We start from the raw sequence: 16668 nt of genomic DNA, 5'->3' as shown, positions 1-16668 counted from the left end.
GCAAAAAGAGAGCCCAGCATCCGGGTTGCCCAACTCAGCAACCCACAATTTCCCCGCCCCCGCAGACCTAGCCTCGCCTCATTCTCCACCCGCCAACTCCACCAAACTCACTCACACGGAGCCACTAGGAACCGGGCATACGGGAATTACGGAGACATCTCCTGATATCGCGACCACAAGCCCCCGCATCCGACCGCCCAAGCGGACGCGACCCTCCTGTGCGAGCCGCTACGCCACATGGCGCCTGCAGATTCGGACTGGGCAAGTAGATCCAGAGCTTGTGGATATGTACATAGCAAGCGGCACAGCTGGTTACTGTGGGTACCTCTGCATCACATGTACAATCGGCCTTGGGGCTGTGCGCAAAGCTTCCGAGAAGCGGGACCGAGGTCACTAGTAGAAAGCGGAGGTCATGTCTGCCATTGAAAACGCATTCGTAAATACGGTTGTTGCTCGTGAGGAGTGCAACGCTTCTGCTGAGTTATGGGCTTACCGAACTGGGGGGACACAGACAGAACAAAGACTTACAGCATGCGCGCAGCACGATACTACGGGAAAGAAGATATCCGGATTGAAGATGTGGAGGAGCAAAAGTGTGGTGCGGGACAAGTCAGGGTATGTGGTTTGAGTTTCTAGGGGTTGTCCATACGATAGCTGATGATGAGTAGGTCGCCCCGGCCTTCGTAGGTATCTGCGGTACCGATCTCCATGAATACCTCGGCGGACCTAACTTCGCACCGACGACACCGCACCCGTGTACGAATGAAACCATTCCCATCACCTTGGGACATGAGTTCTCGGGGACTGTTACGGAAGTGGGATCGGATGATTCGGGCTTTACCGTGGGCCAAAACGTTGTTGTCCAGCCGACGATATATTGCGGGAAGTGCAATGCATGCACAGCTGGCTCCGAGAATGTATGCGAGAACGGCGGCTTCATCGGGCTTTCGGGAGGAGGTGGTGGCTTGAGCGACTCCGTTGTTGTGCCTGAGGGTGCGGTACTAAACTTGCCCAGTAACGTACCGCTTGATGTCGGCGCGCTGGTAGAACCTCTTGGTGTCGCATGGCATGCTGTCTCCGCTGCTCCACTGACACCAGATTCCGTCGTCATGATTCTAGGTGGTGGACCAATTGGGCTCGCAATTGTCCAATGTTTGGTGGCACTAGGCACAAAGAAGATTATCATGAGCGAGGTATCCGGCGCACGGCAGCGCTTCGCGAGAGAATTTGGTGCTCATCACGTTCTTTGCCCTAAGACGTACGATGTTGTCAAGATGAGCAAGGCGCTTAGTGGTAGGGATGGGCCGGATGTGGTTTTCGATTGCGCTGGGGTACCAGCAAGTCTCACGACCGCCTGCACAGCAGTAAGGGCTCGGGGCACGGTCGTCAATGTCGCGATCTGGGAGAAAGAGGTGCCTTTCAACCCCAACATGCTTGTGTTCCGAGAGGCGCAGTACACAGCCGTCTTGGGCTATCAAAGAAAGGACCTCGAGGCGGTTATCGAACATCTCGCTGCTGGTAAGCTGTACCCTGAGAAACACCTGCTGCGCCCAGTCGCTGACATGTGTGTTTTGTAGGTACCTTGAAGCCTATGAATATGATTACGCGCAAGATTAGTCTAGAGGATCTAGTAGAAGACGGGATTAAAACCTTGATCAACGACAAGGAGAACCATGTCAAGATTCTGGTAGAAGTGGGAGGCATGAGTCGCATAGATTCTGCTATCCATTGATGCGGCAGTGTTGTGGGAATGGAAGATATTTAATAATGCTACAACTTAATCACGATGCTTGGGTGGGGTTCTGAACATGGAGACCATCTCGGTCCGCACGCTGCTCCGCTTGGACAGCTGCAGCTTCCAGGGTCCAAGCATGCCGTCACTTCCGCAAAACCAATCCACGTCTCTGGGCAACACCAAACATGCCACTATCGACTATCGTGACTTTGATCAAGGCACTGCTCCATGCTTTCGTACGGTCCATATTTTTTGATCGCCATACTAATGACAATGATCTCGCTAACCCTAGGCTCGACGGGTCGCCGCCAAGCGTCGTATACGGTACGGTGCGGCTGATGCTCATCTGCCGTGGCCAGCCTTGGGCGCAGCATCGGGACGTCTCTTGTCTACAGGAGAAGCACTCTGCTCACGTTCGAGGGCTCACCGAATTCACCTTGTAGCCACCATGGTGCAATACAACCCAATGCCTTCGCCAGGGCCCTATGTCCCTCCGGGTCAAGGCACTCCAGCACAGCAGCAAGGCGCCCAGCAGCCACCAAGCTATCAGCCCAATGCAACGACTTACGGAGGACCAAATCAATCTCAGAAAGGAGTTGCCGGATTCGGCCAGATGATGAATCAGCGGCTAGAGCAGGCGGTCACAACGGGCAAGCCAATGCTGAACAAGCTGGGCAAGACTATAAGCTCAAAGCTAGGAAACAAGCCTCCAGGAGGCCCACCCCAGCATCTCCAGAGCTACCATAACTACCAGAGCCATTACGGACAGCAGAACCAGACCCAATCGTACCAGCAACCTCAGGGTCAAGCCTTCAGTCCCCAGTCGCAATCGCAGCAATGGGGCCAACAGCAGCATCAACCCCCATCTCAAACACCGACCGCTTACCCCTCCTCGCAGCAGTCTCCACACCAGCAGTTCAACAACCAGACGCCCGTGTCAGGTCACTCGGCACAGAACAATTATTTCCCACAACAGACGAGTCAAGCGCCCAACTACCAATCTTACGCGCCGCAATCGCCGCTCGCTGGCACTACACAAACAGCCTGGCAATATGGTAAGGAGCAGACGCAGGCACAAGGACAAAACGGACAGGGGCAGGCTCCGCCAGGTCAGCCTCAGGTACATGGGCACAGCCAATATGCTGGACAGCAGATGGGCGTAGCTGGAGGCTCGTATGTCACTCAACATACACCACCTCCTCATACTTCGAGCATGTCTCCGGCGTTACCTGCTCAGCACATGCAGCCACAGTGGCAACAGCCAGGTAGCTCACAGCTGCCCCCGGCAAGTACCGAGCAGCAATCGGGCATTCTCCCGCCTCCCTCACAACAAAACGTTTCCGCGAGTCCACCGGTTCATACAACGTATCAGCACCAATGGAACAGCCCGTCTCCAGTTGGCTCACAAGGACAGGGACAATCGCAGACACTGCCTCATTCTATCAGTCCTCCACCTACGCATCAGACAATTGCATCACCTCAAGTGCCGCCAAACAAGCCTGTCCAGTCAAGCGATGCAGCACCGCACTCGACGCCAACAGAGTTTATCGCAGAGCTTCCTGCGGAGCTCCCGGCAGATGTTGGAAGCTTGAGTCTTGTAGAGTCGAAGCCGCAAGAGGCTGTTTCTGGTTCGCAATACCAAGCCTTCCGTCCACCCGTGTCGCAGAATGGATCGCCCTCTCCTGGGTTTACAATTCCTCGTCGATCTCTTAGTGCCAGTACAGTACCAGTTGCCGACCCATGGAGGTTTGTGGATCCGGCAACAGAAGTTCCAACACGCGAATTCTATATCCTGGCAGACTTGCTTTTCGATGCTTTGGATCGGAAGTTTGAGCCTAGAAACACGGGCCTCTTGGAAGCACCAAAGATCATCGGAAGCTGGGTAAAATTAACAGAAGACGCGTGTCGTGAGTGTTACAGTTGTCGAAACATGATACAGTGCTGACGTGAAGTCAGGTCTTTTTTCATATAGGTCCTACAGCGCGTTTGCAAAGTTGTGGAGTCTTGAAGGGATCCCACACATGATGGTGCCCTGCCAACCCGACTTGGCACCAAACTGGAACTTCAACCAGCACTCGCATGCGCAAGACGTAAAAGTAACAGGTCAAGTGCCGACAGCCACGACGGGCTACACGACGTACATGCCAGCTTTGAATCGGGCGGGATGGTACAAGTTCTTCTTCCTTGAGGTGACGCATGCACCAGAAGACATCGATGATCTAATACCAGCACTATGCGCAGATACTTACAAGCCGGGGATGCTGAACCAACCCGACCTGGACAAGCGGGACAAGACAGACGTCCCTGCGCTACGGGCTAGAGCTGCGGAGATACAGACGTATGCGATTGGGCGTGTTTGTGAGGAGACCAAGGTCGCGATGGCGGTCGACCCCGATGTCCCTCTGGCGCACACGCACCCGACTGCGACAGCTTGGGGAGGCGCGCAAACGTCAGCAGAAGACATGGCCGACATGGCTGTCCGTATGCACAAGATCCAGTCGGAGCGGCAGCAGAACGACATGGCGGCTTGGACGATGCTGGGGATGCAGCCGAAGGGCTATCCGGGCGGTGGTTATGGTAGTCTAGTGTAGAGCGGGCAATCGATAATGTTCAATGCGACTGGTGTTGCCGCTATCCGTAACCGCGACAGCTACCATGGTGCGACGGGATTGAAAGCCGGTTTGGTTGTTTGCCCAGATCTTGACCTTGCAGTGCCCAGATTGGTTGCAGCTTAATGGCCAGTTGTTGACAGGCGCAAGCTCCAACGTCGGCGGCGGGTTCCTGCACTGGCGCCGACAACGGACACAACTCGTACAAGGCTGTAGAAAACTCAACAACGCGTGGTGTAGTGAGTGCGGCCTCGTATTCTTCCCCAGGGGTTCTATCTGCGTCATCCCTATCAGTCGCATGTTTCATCTCGGCAAAGCGATTATGATCTCAACGATAAACATGCAATCTACGCAGGGACCCCTAACAGCCTGTCCGCGCGTTGGGCCTTTCCCGATGCGGCCGTCGATCTGCAGGTACAGCTTGCTTTTGCGTCTCCGGCCTTGCTTTGTGAGGAAGCCGCGTCGTGGGTTGCACCAACAAATAAGTCCAGGCTGGGGCTCGCGTCCAGCCTCTTATCTTCTCGACTCCCACCGCCGCTCTTCTTAACTCATCCTTTACGACTTTACGAGCACTGCACTGTTACGAGTAATACTCACGAGTAATACGATACCATAGCCTGTTATACCTTGTCAGGGATCCTTGGAACTTCACGATGCGCGCTTCCACCATCATCGCTCCGCTTTTCTTCGCGGCCACAAGCCTCGCCCAGGCTGTCGAGGAGGGCATTGCGCCCGATGCTCCTGCCCCCGAGGGCTGCCTGACTACCGTCGAGACGCCCTTCCGCATTGGCACACTCGAAAACCCCGACCTGAGTAAGCGCGAAACCGCTCAAGAGGTACGTTACCCTCCTTGCAAGCGGCCAATGCACAGCATACTGACGTAGCACCCCCAGGCATCAGATGGCGACCTCCTCTGCACCCTCGAGGACGGCATCCTGCACGACCAATACGGCCGCACCGGCTCCATTGTCGCAAACCAACAATTCCAGTTCGACGGCCCACCCCAAGCTGGTGCCATCTACACAGGCGGCTTCTCAGTCTGCGGCAACGACTCGCTTGCCATTGGCGGCAGCACACGCTGGTGGCGCTGCATGAGCGGTGCCTTTGGCAACCTGTACGACCAGTCCATCGGCGCCCAATGCCACGAGATCCGTATCCAGGCCATCTACGATGAATCCGCGTCGGCGAGCAGCAGTCGCAGCAGCAGCGAGGCCATGGCAAGCAGCACCATGAGCAGTGCCCTGTCTGGATCCACTAGCATCATCTCCGCCAGCGAGACGAGCGGCCTGACGAGCGAAAGCAGGACCATGACTGGAAGTGGCTTCTCGACTGCTACTCCCTTCTCCAACAGCGCGACTGCGACTGGCTCCGACAGTGCGGATGCCACTTCTACCGGTGATGCGGCTGCTCCTCCTGCTGAGGGCGCCGCTTCGTCCGTGTCCATGGCTCCTTTTGCCATGTTTGGCGCGTCCATGGTCTTCCTCGGCGCTGCTTTGGTGCTTTAGAGCGTAGCATTATACCATTCAGCTTCTTCGGAGCTTGTTCATCACTCGCACATTGCATGCTGGGCGTCGCTCGGCCCCCTTGTTTATACCTACTTGCATGGTATTGCATCTTTTTGTACTACCCGTTTCGACTTGCATTAGCGAGCATATGATGCCATGGCGCACACACAAATGGCGCATGTTGTCGCGGCTATTTTGGGTAGCTGGCCAGCGCCATGATTTGTGGTAGCATTGGCGCAATTTGGATGGAGGTTCTTATTTCTTCGGCTTTGACGAAAGAGCATGGTATTCTGAGATACACATGGTTACGCATTCGGTATACGGAGCTTAGATTAGATTCCAAGCCTTAATCATAATACTTTACACACATTGGTTGCCTGATACGCGAGAGACTGTGTAGTGAATGGGTGTACATTCTTCTGGGTTTCAAGCTAGCATGGTACGTGACCCCCAACTCGCAACTGCTCTTGGTGTAGTTGGAGGATGTCCTGACTCTGTGTTGCTCGATGCAACGAGGAAAAGGTGAGAAATATGATCAAAGATATACATCCAGACAAAGAGGGTCTGACAGAACAGGTCGAGAACGCACCACCAGCGCGCACTGAGACTCATCATGTATCAAAAGTCACTGCCCAACTCATCAAACCCGTCCTCGGGCGCAGCCATGGCCTCGCAACTCGTCTCCAACAAAGCCCGAACCTTTTCCATAACCTCGCTCTGTTGCTTCCATCTCGCAACTTGACACTCGATCCGCAGTCTCAGCTCATCAGACCAAGCAACAGGATTCCCAGGCACGTTTTTGGCATTGCTAATCATCGAGGGCAGGAGCATAGTAGTCTGGAAGCCGGGCATGGACATGTATGATTTGAACTCGGTGTACGTGGCGTCGAGGGAGCGGAGTGAGGATTCGAGAGATTGGTAGGTGGCGTGCAAGGTTTGGAGGTAGGTGAGTTGGGAGGGTGATAGGGAGGCTGTGCGGCGGAGGAGGAGGAGCGTGCGGATTGCGTCTTCTTCGATTTGGGAGAGGCGGGAGGTGTGGCGGTCGGCTGGGGTGTTGAAGAGAGGCGTGAGGAAGCGGAAGGCCCAGCGGATGGTGTTGTCTTCTTGCGCGGAGGTTAGGGAGGCGAGGAGGCGGGCGCGACGGATGGCGCGGAGGCAGTCTTCGTGGTGGGAGAATGTGAAGGGGGAGTCGCGTTTCTGTCAAGTTGTTAGTTGGGGATCGGTACATATAGAGAGATGTGTGTGGGGGGCAACAAACTTGTTCCATTAGTATCCGTAGTGCTCGTTCTGTCTTGAGGAACCGGACGAGCATGTCTTTCCATGCTACTCGAACAAGGCCCGTCCGTAGGTCCACATTGAAATCGAAATGTAAGCAGTCTTTGTCGAGAGGGAAGTCGAGGTCTAGAACAGCGTGATCCAGTCGGATGCACCAGCGCAGTTGACCGAATTGTTCTTCTTCCCGTAGCAATGCCAGTCGGCCAAGCACGCCATACCACCGTGGCTCGACGTCGTTGATTGTGTCTCCCGGCTTTGTCTCTAGGCCACACATGGTTCTGAAAGCGCGATACCATTCCTCCTTAATCTTGAAGACGGCATGTTTATTGCTCCAGATGGGTCTCTTGTCTTCCAGATACTTTGTATCCTCTTCAATTCTTAGAAACCCCGCTTCAAGCAAATGCACAGCTTCGTGTTCCTCCTCATCCAGATCTTCCATGAACGGGCCGTGTCTTGGCCCCGTATATCCCACCAGCCGCGTCCTCTGCAGACAGTGGTACAGAACACGGCCGTCGAGCGCATCGCGAAACCCACGACACACTAGCCGCCAATCGAGGATATGATCGACAGGAACGTGTTCGAGAATCTGGAGCAGGAGTTCTGCGGGGAGGTGCGCTAGCGTTGGGTTGCCATTGGAAGATGAGGGCGGCGCTTGGCTCGAGTCGATCGAGGAGATGAGGGCGGCGACATCGTCTTGTGTGAAGCCTAGCTGGATGTGGCGCCTCAGATACGAGGGCAGGGCATCGTCACTATGGCTGCGAGGTGTCGAGGGTGGTGCATAAGGTAGCTTAACGGGCGCGCTAAAGCGCCCGGGTGACTGCGACATTGACTTGGGTGGAGATGCGGGGATGGGGATGGTTAGGGGATGGTGTGCGTTTTAGTCTCGGCCGTACGCGCGCACGTGTTTCGTGTGACACGAGTGAACTATTGCTCTGTTACACGACATGTGTGTTGATCAGGATAAGAATTTATCTACGACCGAGAGCAGGTTGCGCGAGGGTGCGATTCGGGGGTATAGGGGCTGTGGCGGAACTGTGCCACGCTCTTATCATGACCAGACAGTCGGGCGACTCCATCACATCCTCACCAAAGCACGATACGCAATGGATGAGTTCTCCACACGACCCGACACTCCGCGACTTCACGACTCGCTCAGCAACGCGCACCCTAGTTTGACCTTGGAAGCAGGAAGAGTCCCGCGTATGCTCGGCAACTTGATACTAATCCCCAAAGCGGAGAGGGTGGGTCAGGTCTTAGCCGCCGCTTTAGCCCCAGCGGTTTGCTCCAAGTGGGGTACACACATGTCCATCTTAGTTGTCGACGAATAGCCTCGAGTATGTTGCGGATATGAACAGCCTCTCGACTTCCTTTGCAGCTTTCAGAGGCACGAGGGGAAGATTGCCGCGTCTTCGCAGTAGTACATCTCACCATGGCTTCCTCCCAATGCCATGCTCGCTCAGCGCCTCTTCACCATCTTCTTCGTATCGACAGAAGCCCTGATTCCATCTCAACATGGCTCCTGCAGTCCGTCGACCAGTCCGCGTTGGCGGTGCCTCGGGTGGCTTCTCCGATCGCGTCCGAGCAATCGCATCTCTGGCGAAAGACGATGTCGATGTCATAGTAGGAGACTGGCTCTCCGAGATGACAATGACCATGCACGGCACCGGAAAGCTCAGGAACAAAGAGCAAATGCTCCAAGCGCGTTCTTTCGAAGAGAAGCTCAACTATGCCATGTTTGCTGAGAACTTCATGGACTGCTTCACTCCCGCGATTCAGGATATTGCTACCCGCGGCATCAAAGTTTGTGTCAATGCCGGCGCATCGGACACAGAGCTGCTGGCTCAACTTGTGGATAAGACATGCAAGGAGGCTGGTTACCCGTTGAAAATAGCTTGGATTGAAGGCGACGATGTTACGGGCACTGTCAAGAGCATGTTGGACAAAGGCGAGGGGTTCAAGAGCTTGATGCATGATAAGTCGGTGGCCGAATGGGGATTGGAACCTGTTTGCGCTCAATGCTATCTTGGTGGTTTGGGCATCGCGAGAGCACTAACCGAAGGTGCTGACATTGTCATCGCGGGTCGGGTTTCAGATGCTTCACCCATCATTGGCGCTGCAGCTTGGTGGCATGAGTGGACGAATGATCAGTTCAACGAGTTGGCTGGCTCTCTTGTGATTGGTAAGCCATACATCCTCATTCTTGTATGCTATACTAAGTGCTCAAGGTCATCTTCTTGAGTGCGCCGCGTATGTATCTGGGGGCTACTGCTCAGACTTTCGTAGTCTGCTGGCACAAGGCAAGCACATCAATATGGGCTTCCCTATTTGTGCCATCGACAACAATGGGGAGGGTGTAATGTACAAGGAGAAGAACACCGGCGGCTGCATGACTGTCAACTCTGTGACTTCCCAACTTCTCTACGAAATCCAAGGCCCTCTATACTACAACTGCGACGTGACCGCGGACTTGACAGACATCAAGATCGAGCAGATTGGTGAAGACCAAGTCAAAGTATCCGGCGTCAAAGGCCTCCCACCACCGCCGACAACCAAAGTCGGCCTTACAGGCTTCGCTGGGTGGCAGGCCGAATACCACATCTACCTTGTCGGACTCCACATCGAAGAGAAATGCAAATGGATCGAAGAGCAAATCCGATACGAACTCGGTCCCGAGCTCATCAAGAAGTTTGACGTCCTCAAGTTCATGCAAAACGGCTCCTCAGTCATCGACTGCCGCAACCAAGACGTTGCGACAGTGGATTTCCGCGTCTTTGCTCAGTCCAAGGATAGAGAGCTGCTCGATATGCGTAATCCCAAGGGCTTCTTCCGCATATCCATGGTCAACTTCTTAATGTCCTGTCCCGGTGCCTCATTAGGCAACGACGTCCGACAGGCAGAGGGCAAACCATACTACGAGTACCATCCCTCTCTCCTCCGCCAATCCGCGGTAAAGCAACGTGTCCATTGTATCTGGGACGGCGAAACATCATCTGGCTTCCAAGACGGCAAGAAAACACTAGACATTCCCCTCGCACCCACATTCCAGGATTACTCCCGCCAACAACCCTCCTATGAGACACACTCCCCCATACCCCTTACGCACTTTGGTCCTACCGTACGCCTCCCTCTCGGGTCCATCGTTCTCGGCCGCTCTGGCGACAAGTGTTCAGACGTCAATGTCGGGTTCTTTGTGCGTCACGACGATGAATGGGAGTGGTTGCGCAGTTTTCTCACCATCGATAAGATTAAAGAATTACTGGGTCCTGAGGAGTACAAAGGGAAAAAAGTTGATCGGTTTGAAATGAAGAATATAAGGGCTGTGCATTTCTTGCTACATGACCACTTGGACCGCGGGTATGATGCTTGCAGCACGTATGATACGCTGGGGAAGAACGTTTGTGAGTATTTGAGGGCGAGGAGTGTGGATTTGCCGGTGCGGTTTGTTGAGAGGGGGGTGTTGTAGTAGATCTGGTGGCGTGAGATGCATCTCAGTCGTTTTGCACATGGGTGAAGTTTGTGGACGATCATGACGCGTATATCAATAAGGGCTAGATGGAGGTACCTGTAGACATGACTCTATTTTGAAAGCTTTTGATGAGCCAGCAAGCTCGCCGTCTGCAACCATATAGTGGTAGACATGATATTTTCGACGGAATTTTGACAAGGGCTTGGACCTTGTGACATAATGTCCATGCCTTCGTAGCCTGATTATTTTTATACTATGCGACAGTCTTCTTCTCATGGAACTGTGCCAGAGGATCTTTGATCATCTCCAAATCATCGCGCGGAAGTTTTGACAACCCGAATTATCGGAACGACTTTTAGGAACCAAAGTTCCCCTCAAGTCTCCAAGTATACAAAAGAACCAAGATTCACCTCGTTATAGCTTATTCAAACCCAGCGCTGTGATCTTCCAGAAACAGTGTTTTGAGTCGTGTTATGGTTCATTCAGTGGCGACCACTATTCAGAAGAAGAACCAGCGTTTTTGAAGAAACAAAGAGAGGAAAGCAGCCATGAACTGTTGGATGAACGTTTTTGGTCACCTGAAAGAGGTGATAGAAGAGATAGAGAGTAAAAGCGTGTTGGAAAGGAGGCATTTATACCAATCTCAATCCTTCTAGCTTGTGGAACCATTGGCCAAATACTATCTGATAACCGTTGGAAGTTTCTGTATTGGTTTCAAAGAGGGAAACTGGCTTTTGAAGTGGAAGGTCGAACCGCAAGACCTCATGCCACCACTCCGCAATTCAATTCCCTCATCTTGGTTTTGGTGTCCTTCAGCTTTCTTCCTATTCTTATGAAGCCTCTTGCAGAGATGCAACCATAGTCTGCGTTTTTCGAGATGCGCAATAACGGCTCGGAGTACCATTTACATATGTCGAGCTATAAGCTTGTTTGTTTCAGACATGGAGGTATCATTGCCTCTGCCGATTTCAGTGAAGCTTGAACTCAATCAACGCTCATAGTTTAACAAATGAGCGCTCTCAAAGGAACATGCGAACGTTATGCTGTATTTTTGGGAGAACAAAACACTTCCATTTAACTAGAGCGGTAAGTTTTGAGAAGAAAGGAGCACACCGACCACGCGCAATCATGAGATGGTTTTGGCTTTGTTTTCAGTATTTCATCTTTGTCAATCGGAGATATAGGGAGAGAGTCATCGTGAGTGAGATATTGATATAGACCTCACTACCACTAGTTCCTGACCCGAATGTCTGGGCGTGGTCTCGCAGTCGTGGTTGGTTTTGGTAGCGACTTATCAAAGCAAGAATTCGATTTCGGCCCGGGTATGAGTTGCAAGGTCATCATGTCTCCAGGGTGAGGAGGTTTGAAGCCCGGGAAGCGATAAATTCATTGCGCTCTCTGCGTTGTGGTTCCAGGAGATGTAGTCATAGGGTACCAGGGAATAGTATGTGAAATTGTCGCCACAAGTTCATGTAGTAACAGATTTCTCGCGGCAAGAATTGTACATGTCTTCCAAAGCTTTTGCTTCATGGTACATATACATCGCTTTCTCAGACGGAGACATAACGTCAATAGCCACAATGTTTTGAAAGCCGAGTCGCAGTCTGAATAACTTCGGCGACGGGAGAACATCTCATGCGCATATGGCTTGTAATTTTGGAAAACGAAGCCGAAACACAGCGTCCATGGTACGTTGCGCTTCTTGTTTTTTTGGATTCGATATCTTCGAGTGTGGTTAAAGAAAAGAGAGGTGGCAATCCGTGGAAGAGCTTTATATAGCTGTTACGAGGGCTATGATACGGATGTATGTTGTTGGTTAGGTCCTAGTGAACATCTCCAAGCTGCAGCGTGGCGCGTCTTCTCATCGTTTATGTAAGATATATATTTTGGTGGATCAATCTTAATGAGATCCACGCGTCATGTCGCAGGCGCGCCTCGCTGAGAATATGGACATGGCGGGTTTTGGGTACTTTCGTCCTTGCTAACTCTTGATCTTTCCGTGTGCAATGTACCAAAATCACATGTCCTTTTGCAGTCAGGTTCTTCTTCGGGAAGTCGACCTCAGTTTAATCGTTATGCTACGCACTTTTTGTAATTCAGATAAGTATATCTCGTTAGACATGAAGCTGTTTATCACTTCAAGTCTGTCATCGCTACATTTGCTTCTAAGAGAGCCTTTGGCCTGATGATTAAACTTGCCAAAAAGGAGGCTTACGGTCTACCCATTCTATGCGGCTTAAAATCGGCACGCGGCCGCTTATGTTGCCGTGCAGAGTGGAGTTGTAGCCTTCTCCATGTCAGCAAAGATCGACGATACTGTATCCCGAACGTGGCATCCCGGCGAAGCTTCTCTAAGACGATGGGCGGGAGATCGTGCACGAAGTGGAATGACTCGCAGCTGTCAGAGTACCTGGGTAGGGCTCGGGTACGCTAGTCGACGCTTACTCTCTGCGGGGGTGGACCCTGCTTGTTTGGTATCCAATCACGTTATGCGCGTCAAACGACAGCAACTCTGGCGAGTACGACAAGTAGTGGGCAATTTCTGAATTGAGACTGTCGCCTTGTTATATGCTATTACCACACACCTCCGGACCAGGCCCGCGCTATCGCACTTCCTCCATTACACAATACAACAAATGGCTCTCATCACGTCTCCACCATAATCCCCAATTAGCCGTCCATCCACTTAAGCCGCTGCCGACTCGAGCTGACGATGATCTACTGCTTGTAGCAAGGAGTGCGGAACTGAGCATTCCAGCCACTGACAGTCTTGTACTTTCCACCAGCGTTGCAGGCGGTGCCGGCCTCAAGAGGGTTGTTCGGGTTGGTCGCACCGTCGGCACGGTGAGCGTTGGTGCACCAGCGCTGGCAGTCGAGGTTGCCAATCTTAGCATCCTAGACGAGAAGATTCAAATCAGCATTCAACATTCTATTCATCCTGTTGTGTTCCTGGAAAATTACTCACCGAGTAGACGCAGCAGTGCGAGTCATCTTGGAAGAGGCACTGGCACCACTGGGCAGCCTGGGTGGTGATGGCGCTGGCCATCATCAGAGTGGCGAGGGAGAGGATGCGGACCATTTTAGCGGTTGTGGGGAGTCTCGAAGAGGTGGTAGAAGATTGAAGAGTAGGATGGATTGAGGTTGAGAGTCTTAGTGCTGTACAGAGAGATGGATATCAAGCCAGAGGGGGTGTTGCTCTGATATTTAAGGTACTGAGGGCAGAGAAAGGCTAACCAAAACTTGCTTAAGCTCGTATCTCTTGATGAAGGAGCCATTTCAGATGTTAAGCCGAGTAGTGCTTACATCGCTCTAGATAGTAAAGTCAAGTTAGCCCGGCCCCGTATCATCTCTCTAGACCACCTGATGTTTACGTGTGTCTATGCGTTCTGAGGTATCTCCTAGTTCGCAGTCGTGACATACTATGGCTACCGGCAAGAGAACTGCGTGGACGGAACTAGCGCGTGTCGATCACAAGGATTAGAAAACAAGTCAACACAGGCCACCGTAGGGATCATAGCGAATGGGAGAGACTGCGCTTCCTTTTCGGTCTTCATTTCAGATATCACGAGCTCACTGACCAAGTGCTCCACCGACAATGCTTCTGTCGGCAAGCATAGTAGATCCTGTTTGGCAAGTTCTTCCCTATTCGGTCAGCTGCTCGGTCTAATAATCTATGCGCTGTTCTGAGCTACTCGGGATTAGCTTGAAGGGTATGGTATGAAGACACACGTGAGAATGTGTTTCGTATGATCATTACAGCGACTCAAGTCCGTGTGGGCTTTTGCGTCCCATCGCTAGTGGGATTGGCACTGCGACTTATTTCTTACTCAGCTGACCACAAGAATTCATATGTGACAAGATGAACATGAGCTTACCTTCCATATAAAGCTGCAGTGATTCTCTCTAAACGTAGCATACCGACTCAGCATCTTCAGTACCCACAAGTCTTACAACCCTCCCAATCCCACTAATTTACTCATCATACTCGAACGCCGACAAAATGGTCCGACTTTCCATCTTCGCGGTTATCTTCGCCGCCGTCACTGCTGTCGCCGCCGACGGATACTGCCAATGCCTCTTCGCGGATGGATCCCACTGCTGCGTTACTGTAAGCCAATGATAGCCTGAGCAAACTCAAATATGATATACAAGCGACCAAATCTAACAACAAACTAGCAATACGGCATCGTCAAGGACTGCACGGCGCGATGCATCGACAACGGAAACTCAGACAAGAAGTGTAACGCTGGTGGCAAGTACTCGAACGTTGGCGGATGGCACGCACAATGGCGCCGCTCCTGCACGGACTGGACCATTGGAAACGCATAAAGTAAAAGAGCTCGTCAGGGTGCCTTGCGCAGTGCCACCCAAGCAATTGTTTCTTTGGACACATGGCAACCAATTTTCCTTCTCCTGGTTCCCCTCAGTACTTGAGATCATAGGACCTCGCTGGAAAGCTCGCATGTATATAGGTCACATTTCCTTGAAGTCTTAGATACATGACTTAGAGGTATGACAGTCAATGAAACCACCTTATATACCTTACTCGTCAACTCGCACTCGCACTCGCAATCAGTGACTGAATGTCATGGAATCAAGCATAGAATGTCGATCTGACAAGCGAGATAAGCATTGTGCTTCTGCTAGCAGCAATCCCGCGAACTTGATTACAGGGATTCACTGTGACTCAGCGCGTCCAACGTACCGAAGCCGTACGTAGGGGATCTTGCATTAGTGTGTACCGTATCAGTAGGGGGTGGAGGTCTGGAAGTTAGAGTAAAGCATACGGCCTGTGGTTATCAGTGTCACCCGTCAACGACGTTATCTAGGATACCTATCCTCGCCACCACGATGCAGCTCCCCAAGCGCCTCTAGTTGCTTCGGTTCACGAAGAAGATTAGCGGTTGCCTAAGTAGGCAATAACACGGTCCGTACTTAGTCTGAGCGGCCGTACTGCGGTTATAGTCCGTACTCAAGGATCTTTTGGGTACTGCCGTACGTATAACACTAACAATCGGTCCGTACGTACCTCATGATAGCCTCATTTGAGCCGTACCACGGTACGTTGGACGCGCTGATGTGAGCTATGCACGTCCTCCCGTGAATTGCTTGCCGAATTCCCGCTGATATGTCTACAACTCGTGTTGTGTGGTCTCTTAGTCTGCTGGGCTCTATAAAGATCTTGATTTCTCTTGCAGCTCTACAAATCTTTCACTCATCAACTCCATCACATCACTCATCACATAATCTCGCAGCTTGATCCCATTACATCGTCCTCATCAACGCACAAAATGGTCCGCCTTCTCACTATCGTCACCGTGCTCTTTGCTGGCGTAAGCAGCGTTGCTGCTTCATACTGCCAGTGCCTCTATACAGACGGCAGTCACTGCTGCGTTATTGTAAGTCGTCATGTATCACTTCACTCAAGCTTGGCTTGCTCACAACTGTGATGTTTCTAGGACAATTTAGTCAATGATTGCACGAGGATGTGCACTAAGGCGTCTAAGGACTCTACGACTGCCAACCAGTGCAACGCCGGCGGGAAATGGTCCAAAGTCAGCTCGTGGAACGCCAACTTCCGCAAGAAGTGTGGACAACCATACATCTACTAGATTCTGTAATATAATCGCACCATCCGCAAAGCTCCTGCGAAGGCATTCTCTAAGTCCAATTCCATGGGAAGAAGCCGTGCAGTAGACCTTTCGAGATCATCAGCCGGGATGTCGATAATTGGTTCAATCAGGCGAAAGAACGCGATGTGATATTATGGAATAGCTTGTAGTTGGTTGGTTAAGCATCAGGGGCCTGTTGAGAGCACATCAATGGCCCGTCGCAGGCTTTGCGATTCATATCATTATCTTGTCTTTTAGAGGCTCTTTTGATAAGTAATGCTTGATGGGTTATAAGATTATGTACGCGGCCTTACGTTCTGTTAATACAGATCAACTTGTGAATAACACTGATGATGCCTTAAGCATGCGCGTCCGCAAAGTGCTCTGAGATGCACCAGCACTTCCAAGTGCCACATCATCCGCGCGCTTTACAGAGTGTCCATGATAATGTATTCGAATACGCTGG

General features: G+C 52.1%; 7 protein-coding genes across 7 annotated transcripts; 5 read left to right on the top strand and 2 right to left on the bottom strand.

Moving 5' to 3' along the window:
• Nucleotides 1-531: 531 nt before the first annotated feature.
• Nucleotides 532-4326, top strand: CC77DRAFT_1006863 (hypothetical protein; the record flags this gene model as incomplete). Its single annotated transcript, XM_018523445.1, has 5 exons — nt 532-615; nt 669-1518; nt 1578-1687; nt 2028-3642; nt 3692-4326. The coding sequence occupies 5 exons, from the start codon at nt 532-534 to the stop codon at nt 4324-4326; spliced, it is 3294 nt and encodes a 1097-aa protein (XP_018388945.1).
• A 495-nt stretch (nt 4327-4821) lies between these two features.
• Nucleotides 4822-6236, top strand: CC77DRAFT_722642 (hypothetical protein). Its single transcript, XM_018532905.1, has 2 exons — nt 4822-5180; nt 5238-6236. Exons 1-2 carry the CDS (start codon nt 4998-5000, stop codon nt 5847-5849), a joined length of 795 nt encoding a protein of 264 aa, XP_018388944.1. The 5' UTR covers nt 4822-4997; the 3' UTR covers nt 5850-6236.
• Nucleotides 6077-8066, bottom strand: CC77DRAFT_984490 (hypothetical protein). Its single transcript, XM_018536177.1, has 2 exons — nt 7108-8066; nt 6077-7046 (listed from the first exon to the last, which is right to left on the bottom strand). Exons 1-2 carry the CDS (start codon nt 7948-7950, stop codon nt 6468-6470), a joined length of 1422 nt encoding a protein of 473 aa, XP_018388943.1. The 5' UTR covers nt 7951-8066; the 3' UTR covers nt 6077-6467.
• Nucleotides 8067-8293: 227 nt separating this feature from the next.
• CC77DRAFT_722644 (DUF1446-domain-containing protein) lies at nt 8294-10630 on the top strand. The gene is made up of 2 exons (XM_018532906.1): nt 8294-9303; nt 9350-10630. Exons 1-2 carry the CDS (start codon nt 8637-8639, stop codon nt 10585-10587), a joined length of 1905 nt encoding a protein of 634 aa, XP_018388942.1. The 5' UTR covers nt 8294-8636; the 3' UTR covers nt 10588-10630.
• A 2521-nt stretch (nt 10631-13151) lies between these two features.
• Nucleotides 13152-13853, bottom strand: CC77DRAFT_1018332 (hypothetical protein). Its single transcript, XM_018524597.1, has 2 exons — nt 13556-13853; nt 13152-13485 (listed from the first exon to the last, which is right to left on the bottom strand). The coding sequence occupies exons 1-2, from the start codon at nt 13667-13669 to the stop codon at nt 13309-13311; spliced, it is 291 nt and encodes a 96-aa protein (XP_018388941.1). The 5' UTR covers nt 13670-13853; the 3' UTR covers nt 13152-13308.
• Nucleotides 13854-14448: 595 nt separating this feature from the next.
• CC77DRAFT_1018331 (hypothetical protein) lies at nt 14449-15135 on the top strand. Its single transcript, XM_018524596.1, has 2 exons — nt 14449-14698; nt 14767-15135. The coding sequence occupies exons 1-2, from the start codon at nt 14591-14593 to the stop codon at nt 14917-14919; spliced, it is 261 nt and encodes an 86-aa protein (XP_018388940.1). The 5' UTR covers nt 14449-14590; the 3' UTR covers nt 14920-15135.
• Nucleotides 15136-15828: 693 nt separating this feature from the next.
• CC77DRAFT_1018330 (hypothetical protein) lies at nt 15829-16668 on the top strand. The gene is made up of 2 exons (XM_018524595.1): nt 15829-15989; nt 16050-16668. Exons 1-2 carry the CDS (start codon nt 15882-15884, stop codon nt 16200-16202), a joined length of 261 nt encoding a protein of 86 aa, XP_018388939.1. The 5' UTR covers nt 15829-15881; the 3' UTR covers nt 16203-16668.

The sequence above is a fragment of the Alternaria alternata genome (assembly GCF_001642055.1).
Source record: "Alternaria alternata strain SRC1lrK2f unplaced genomic scaffold CC77scaffold_5, whole genome shotgun sequence".
Classification (NCBI taxonomy): domain Eukaryota; kingdom Fungi; phylum Ascomycota; class Dothideomycetes; order Pleosporales; family Pleosporaceae; genus Alternaria; species Alternaria alternata.
This window is presented reverse-complemented; position numbering and strand designations above follow the sequence as displayed.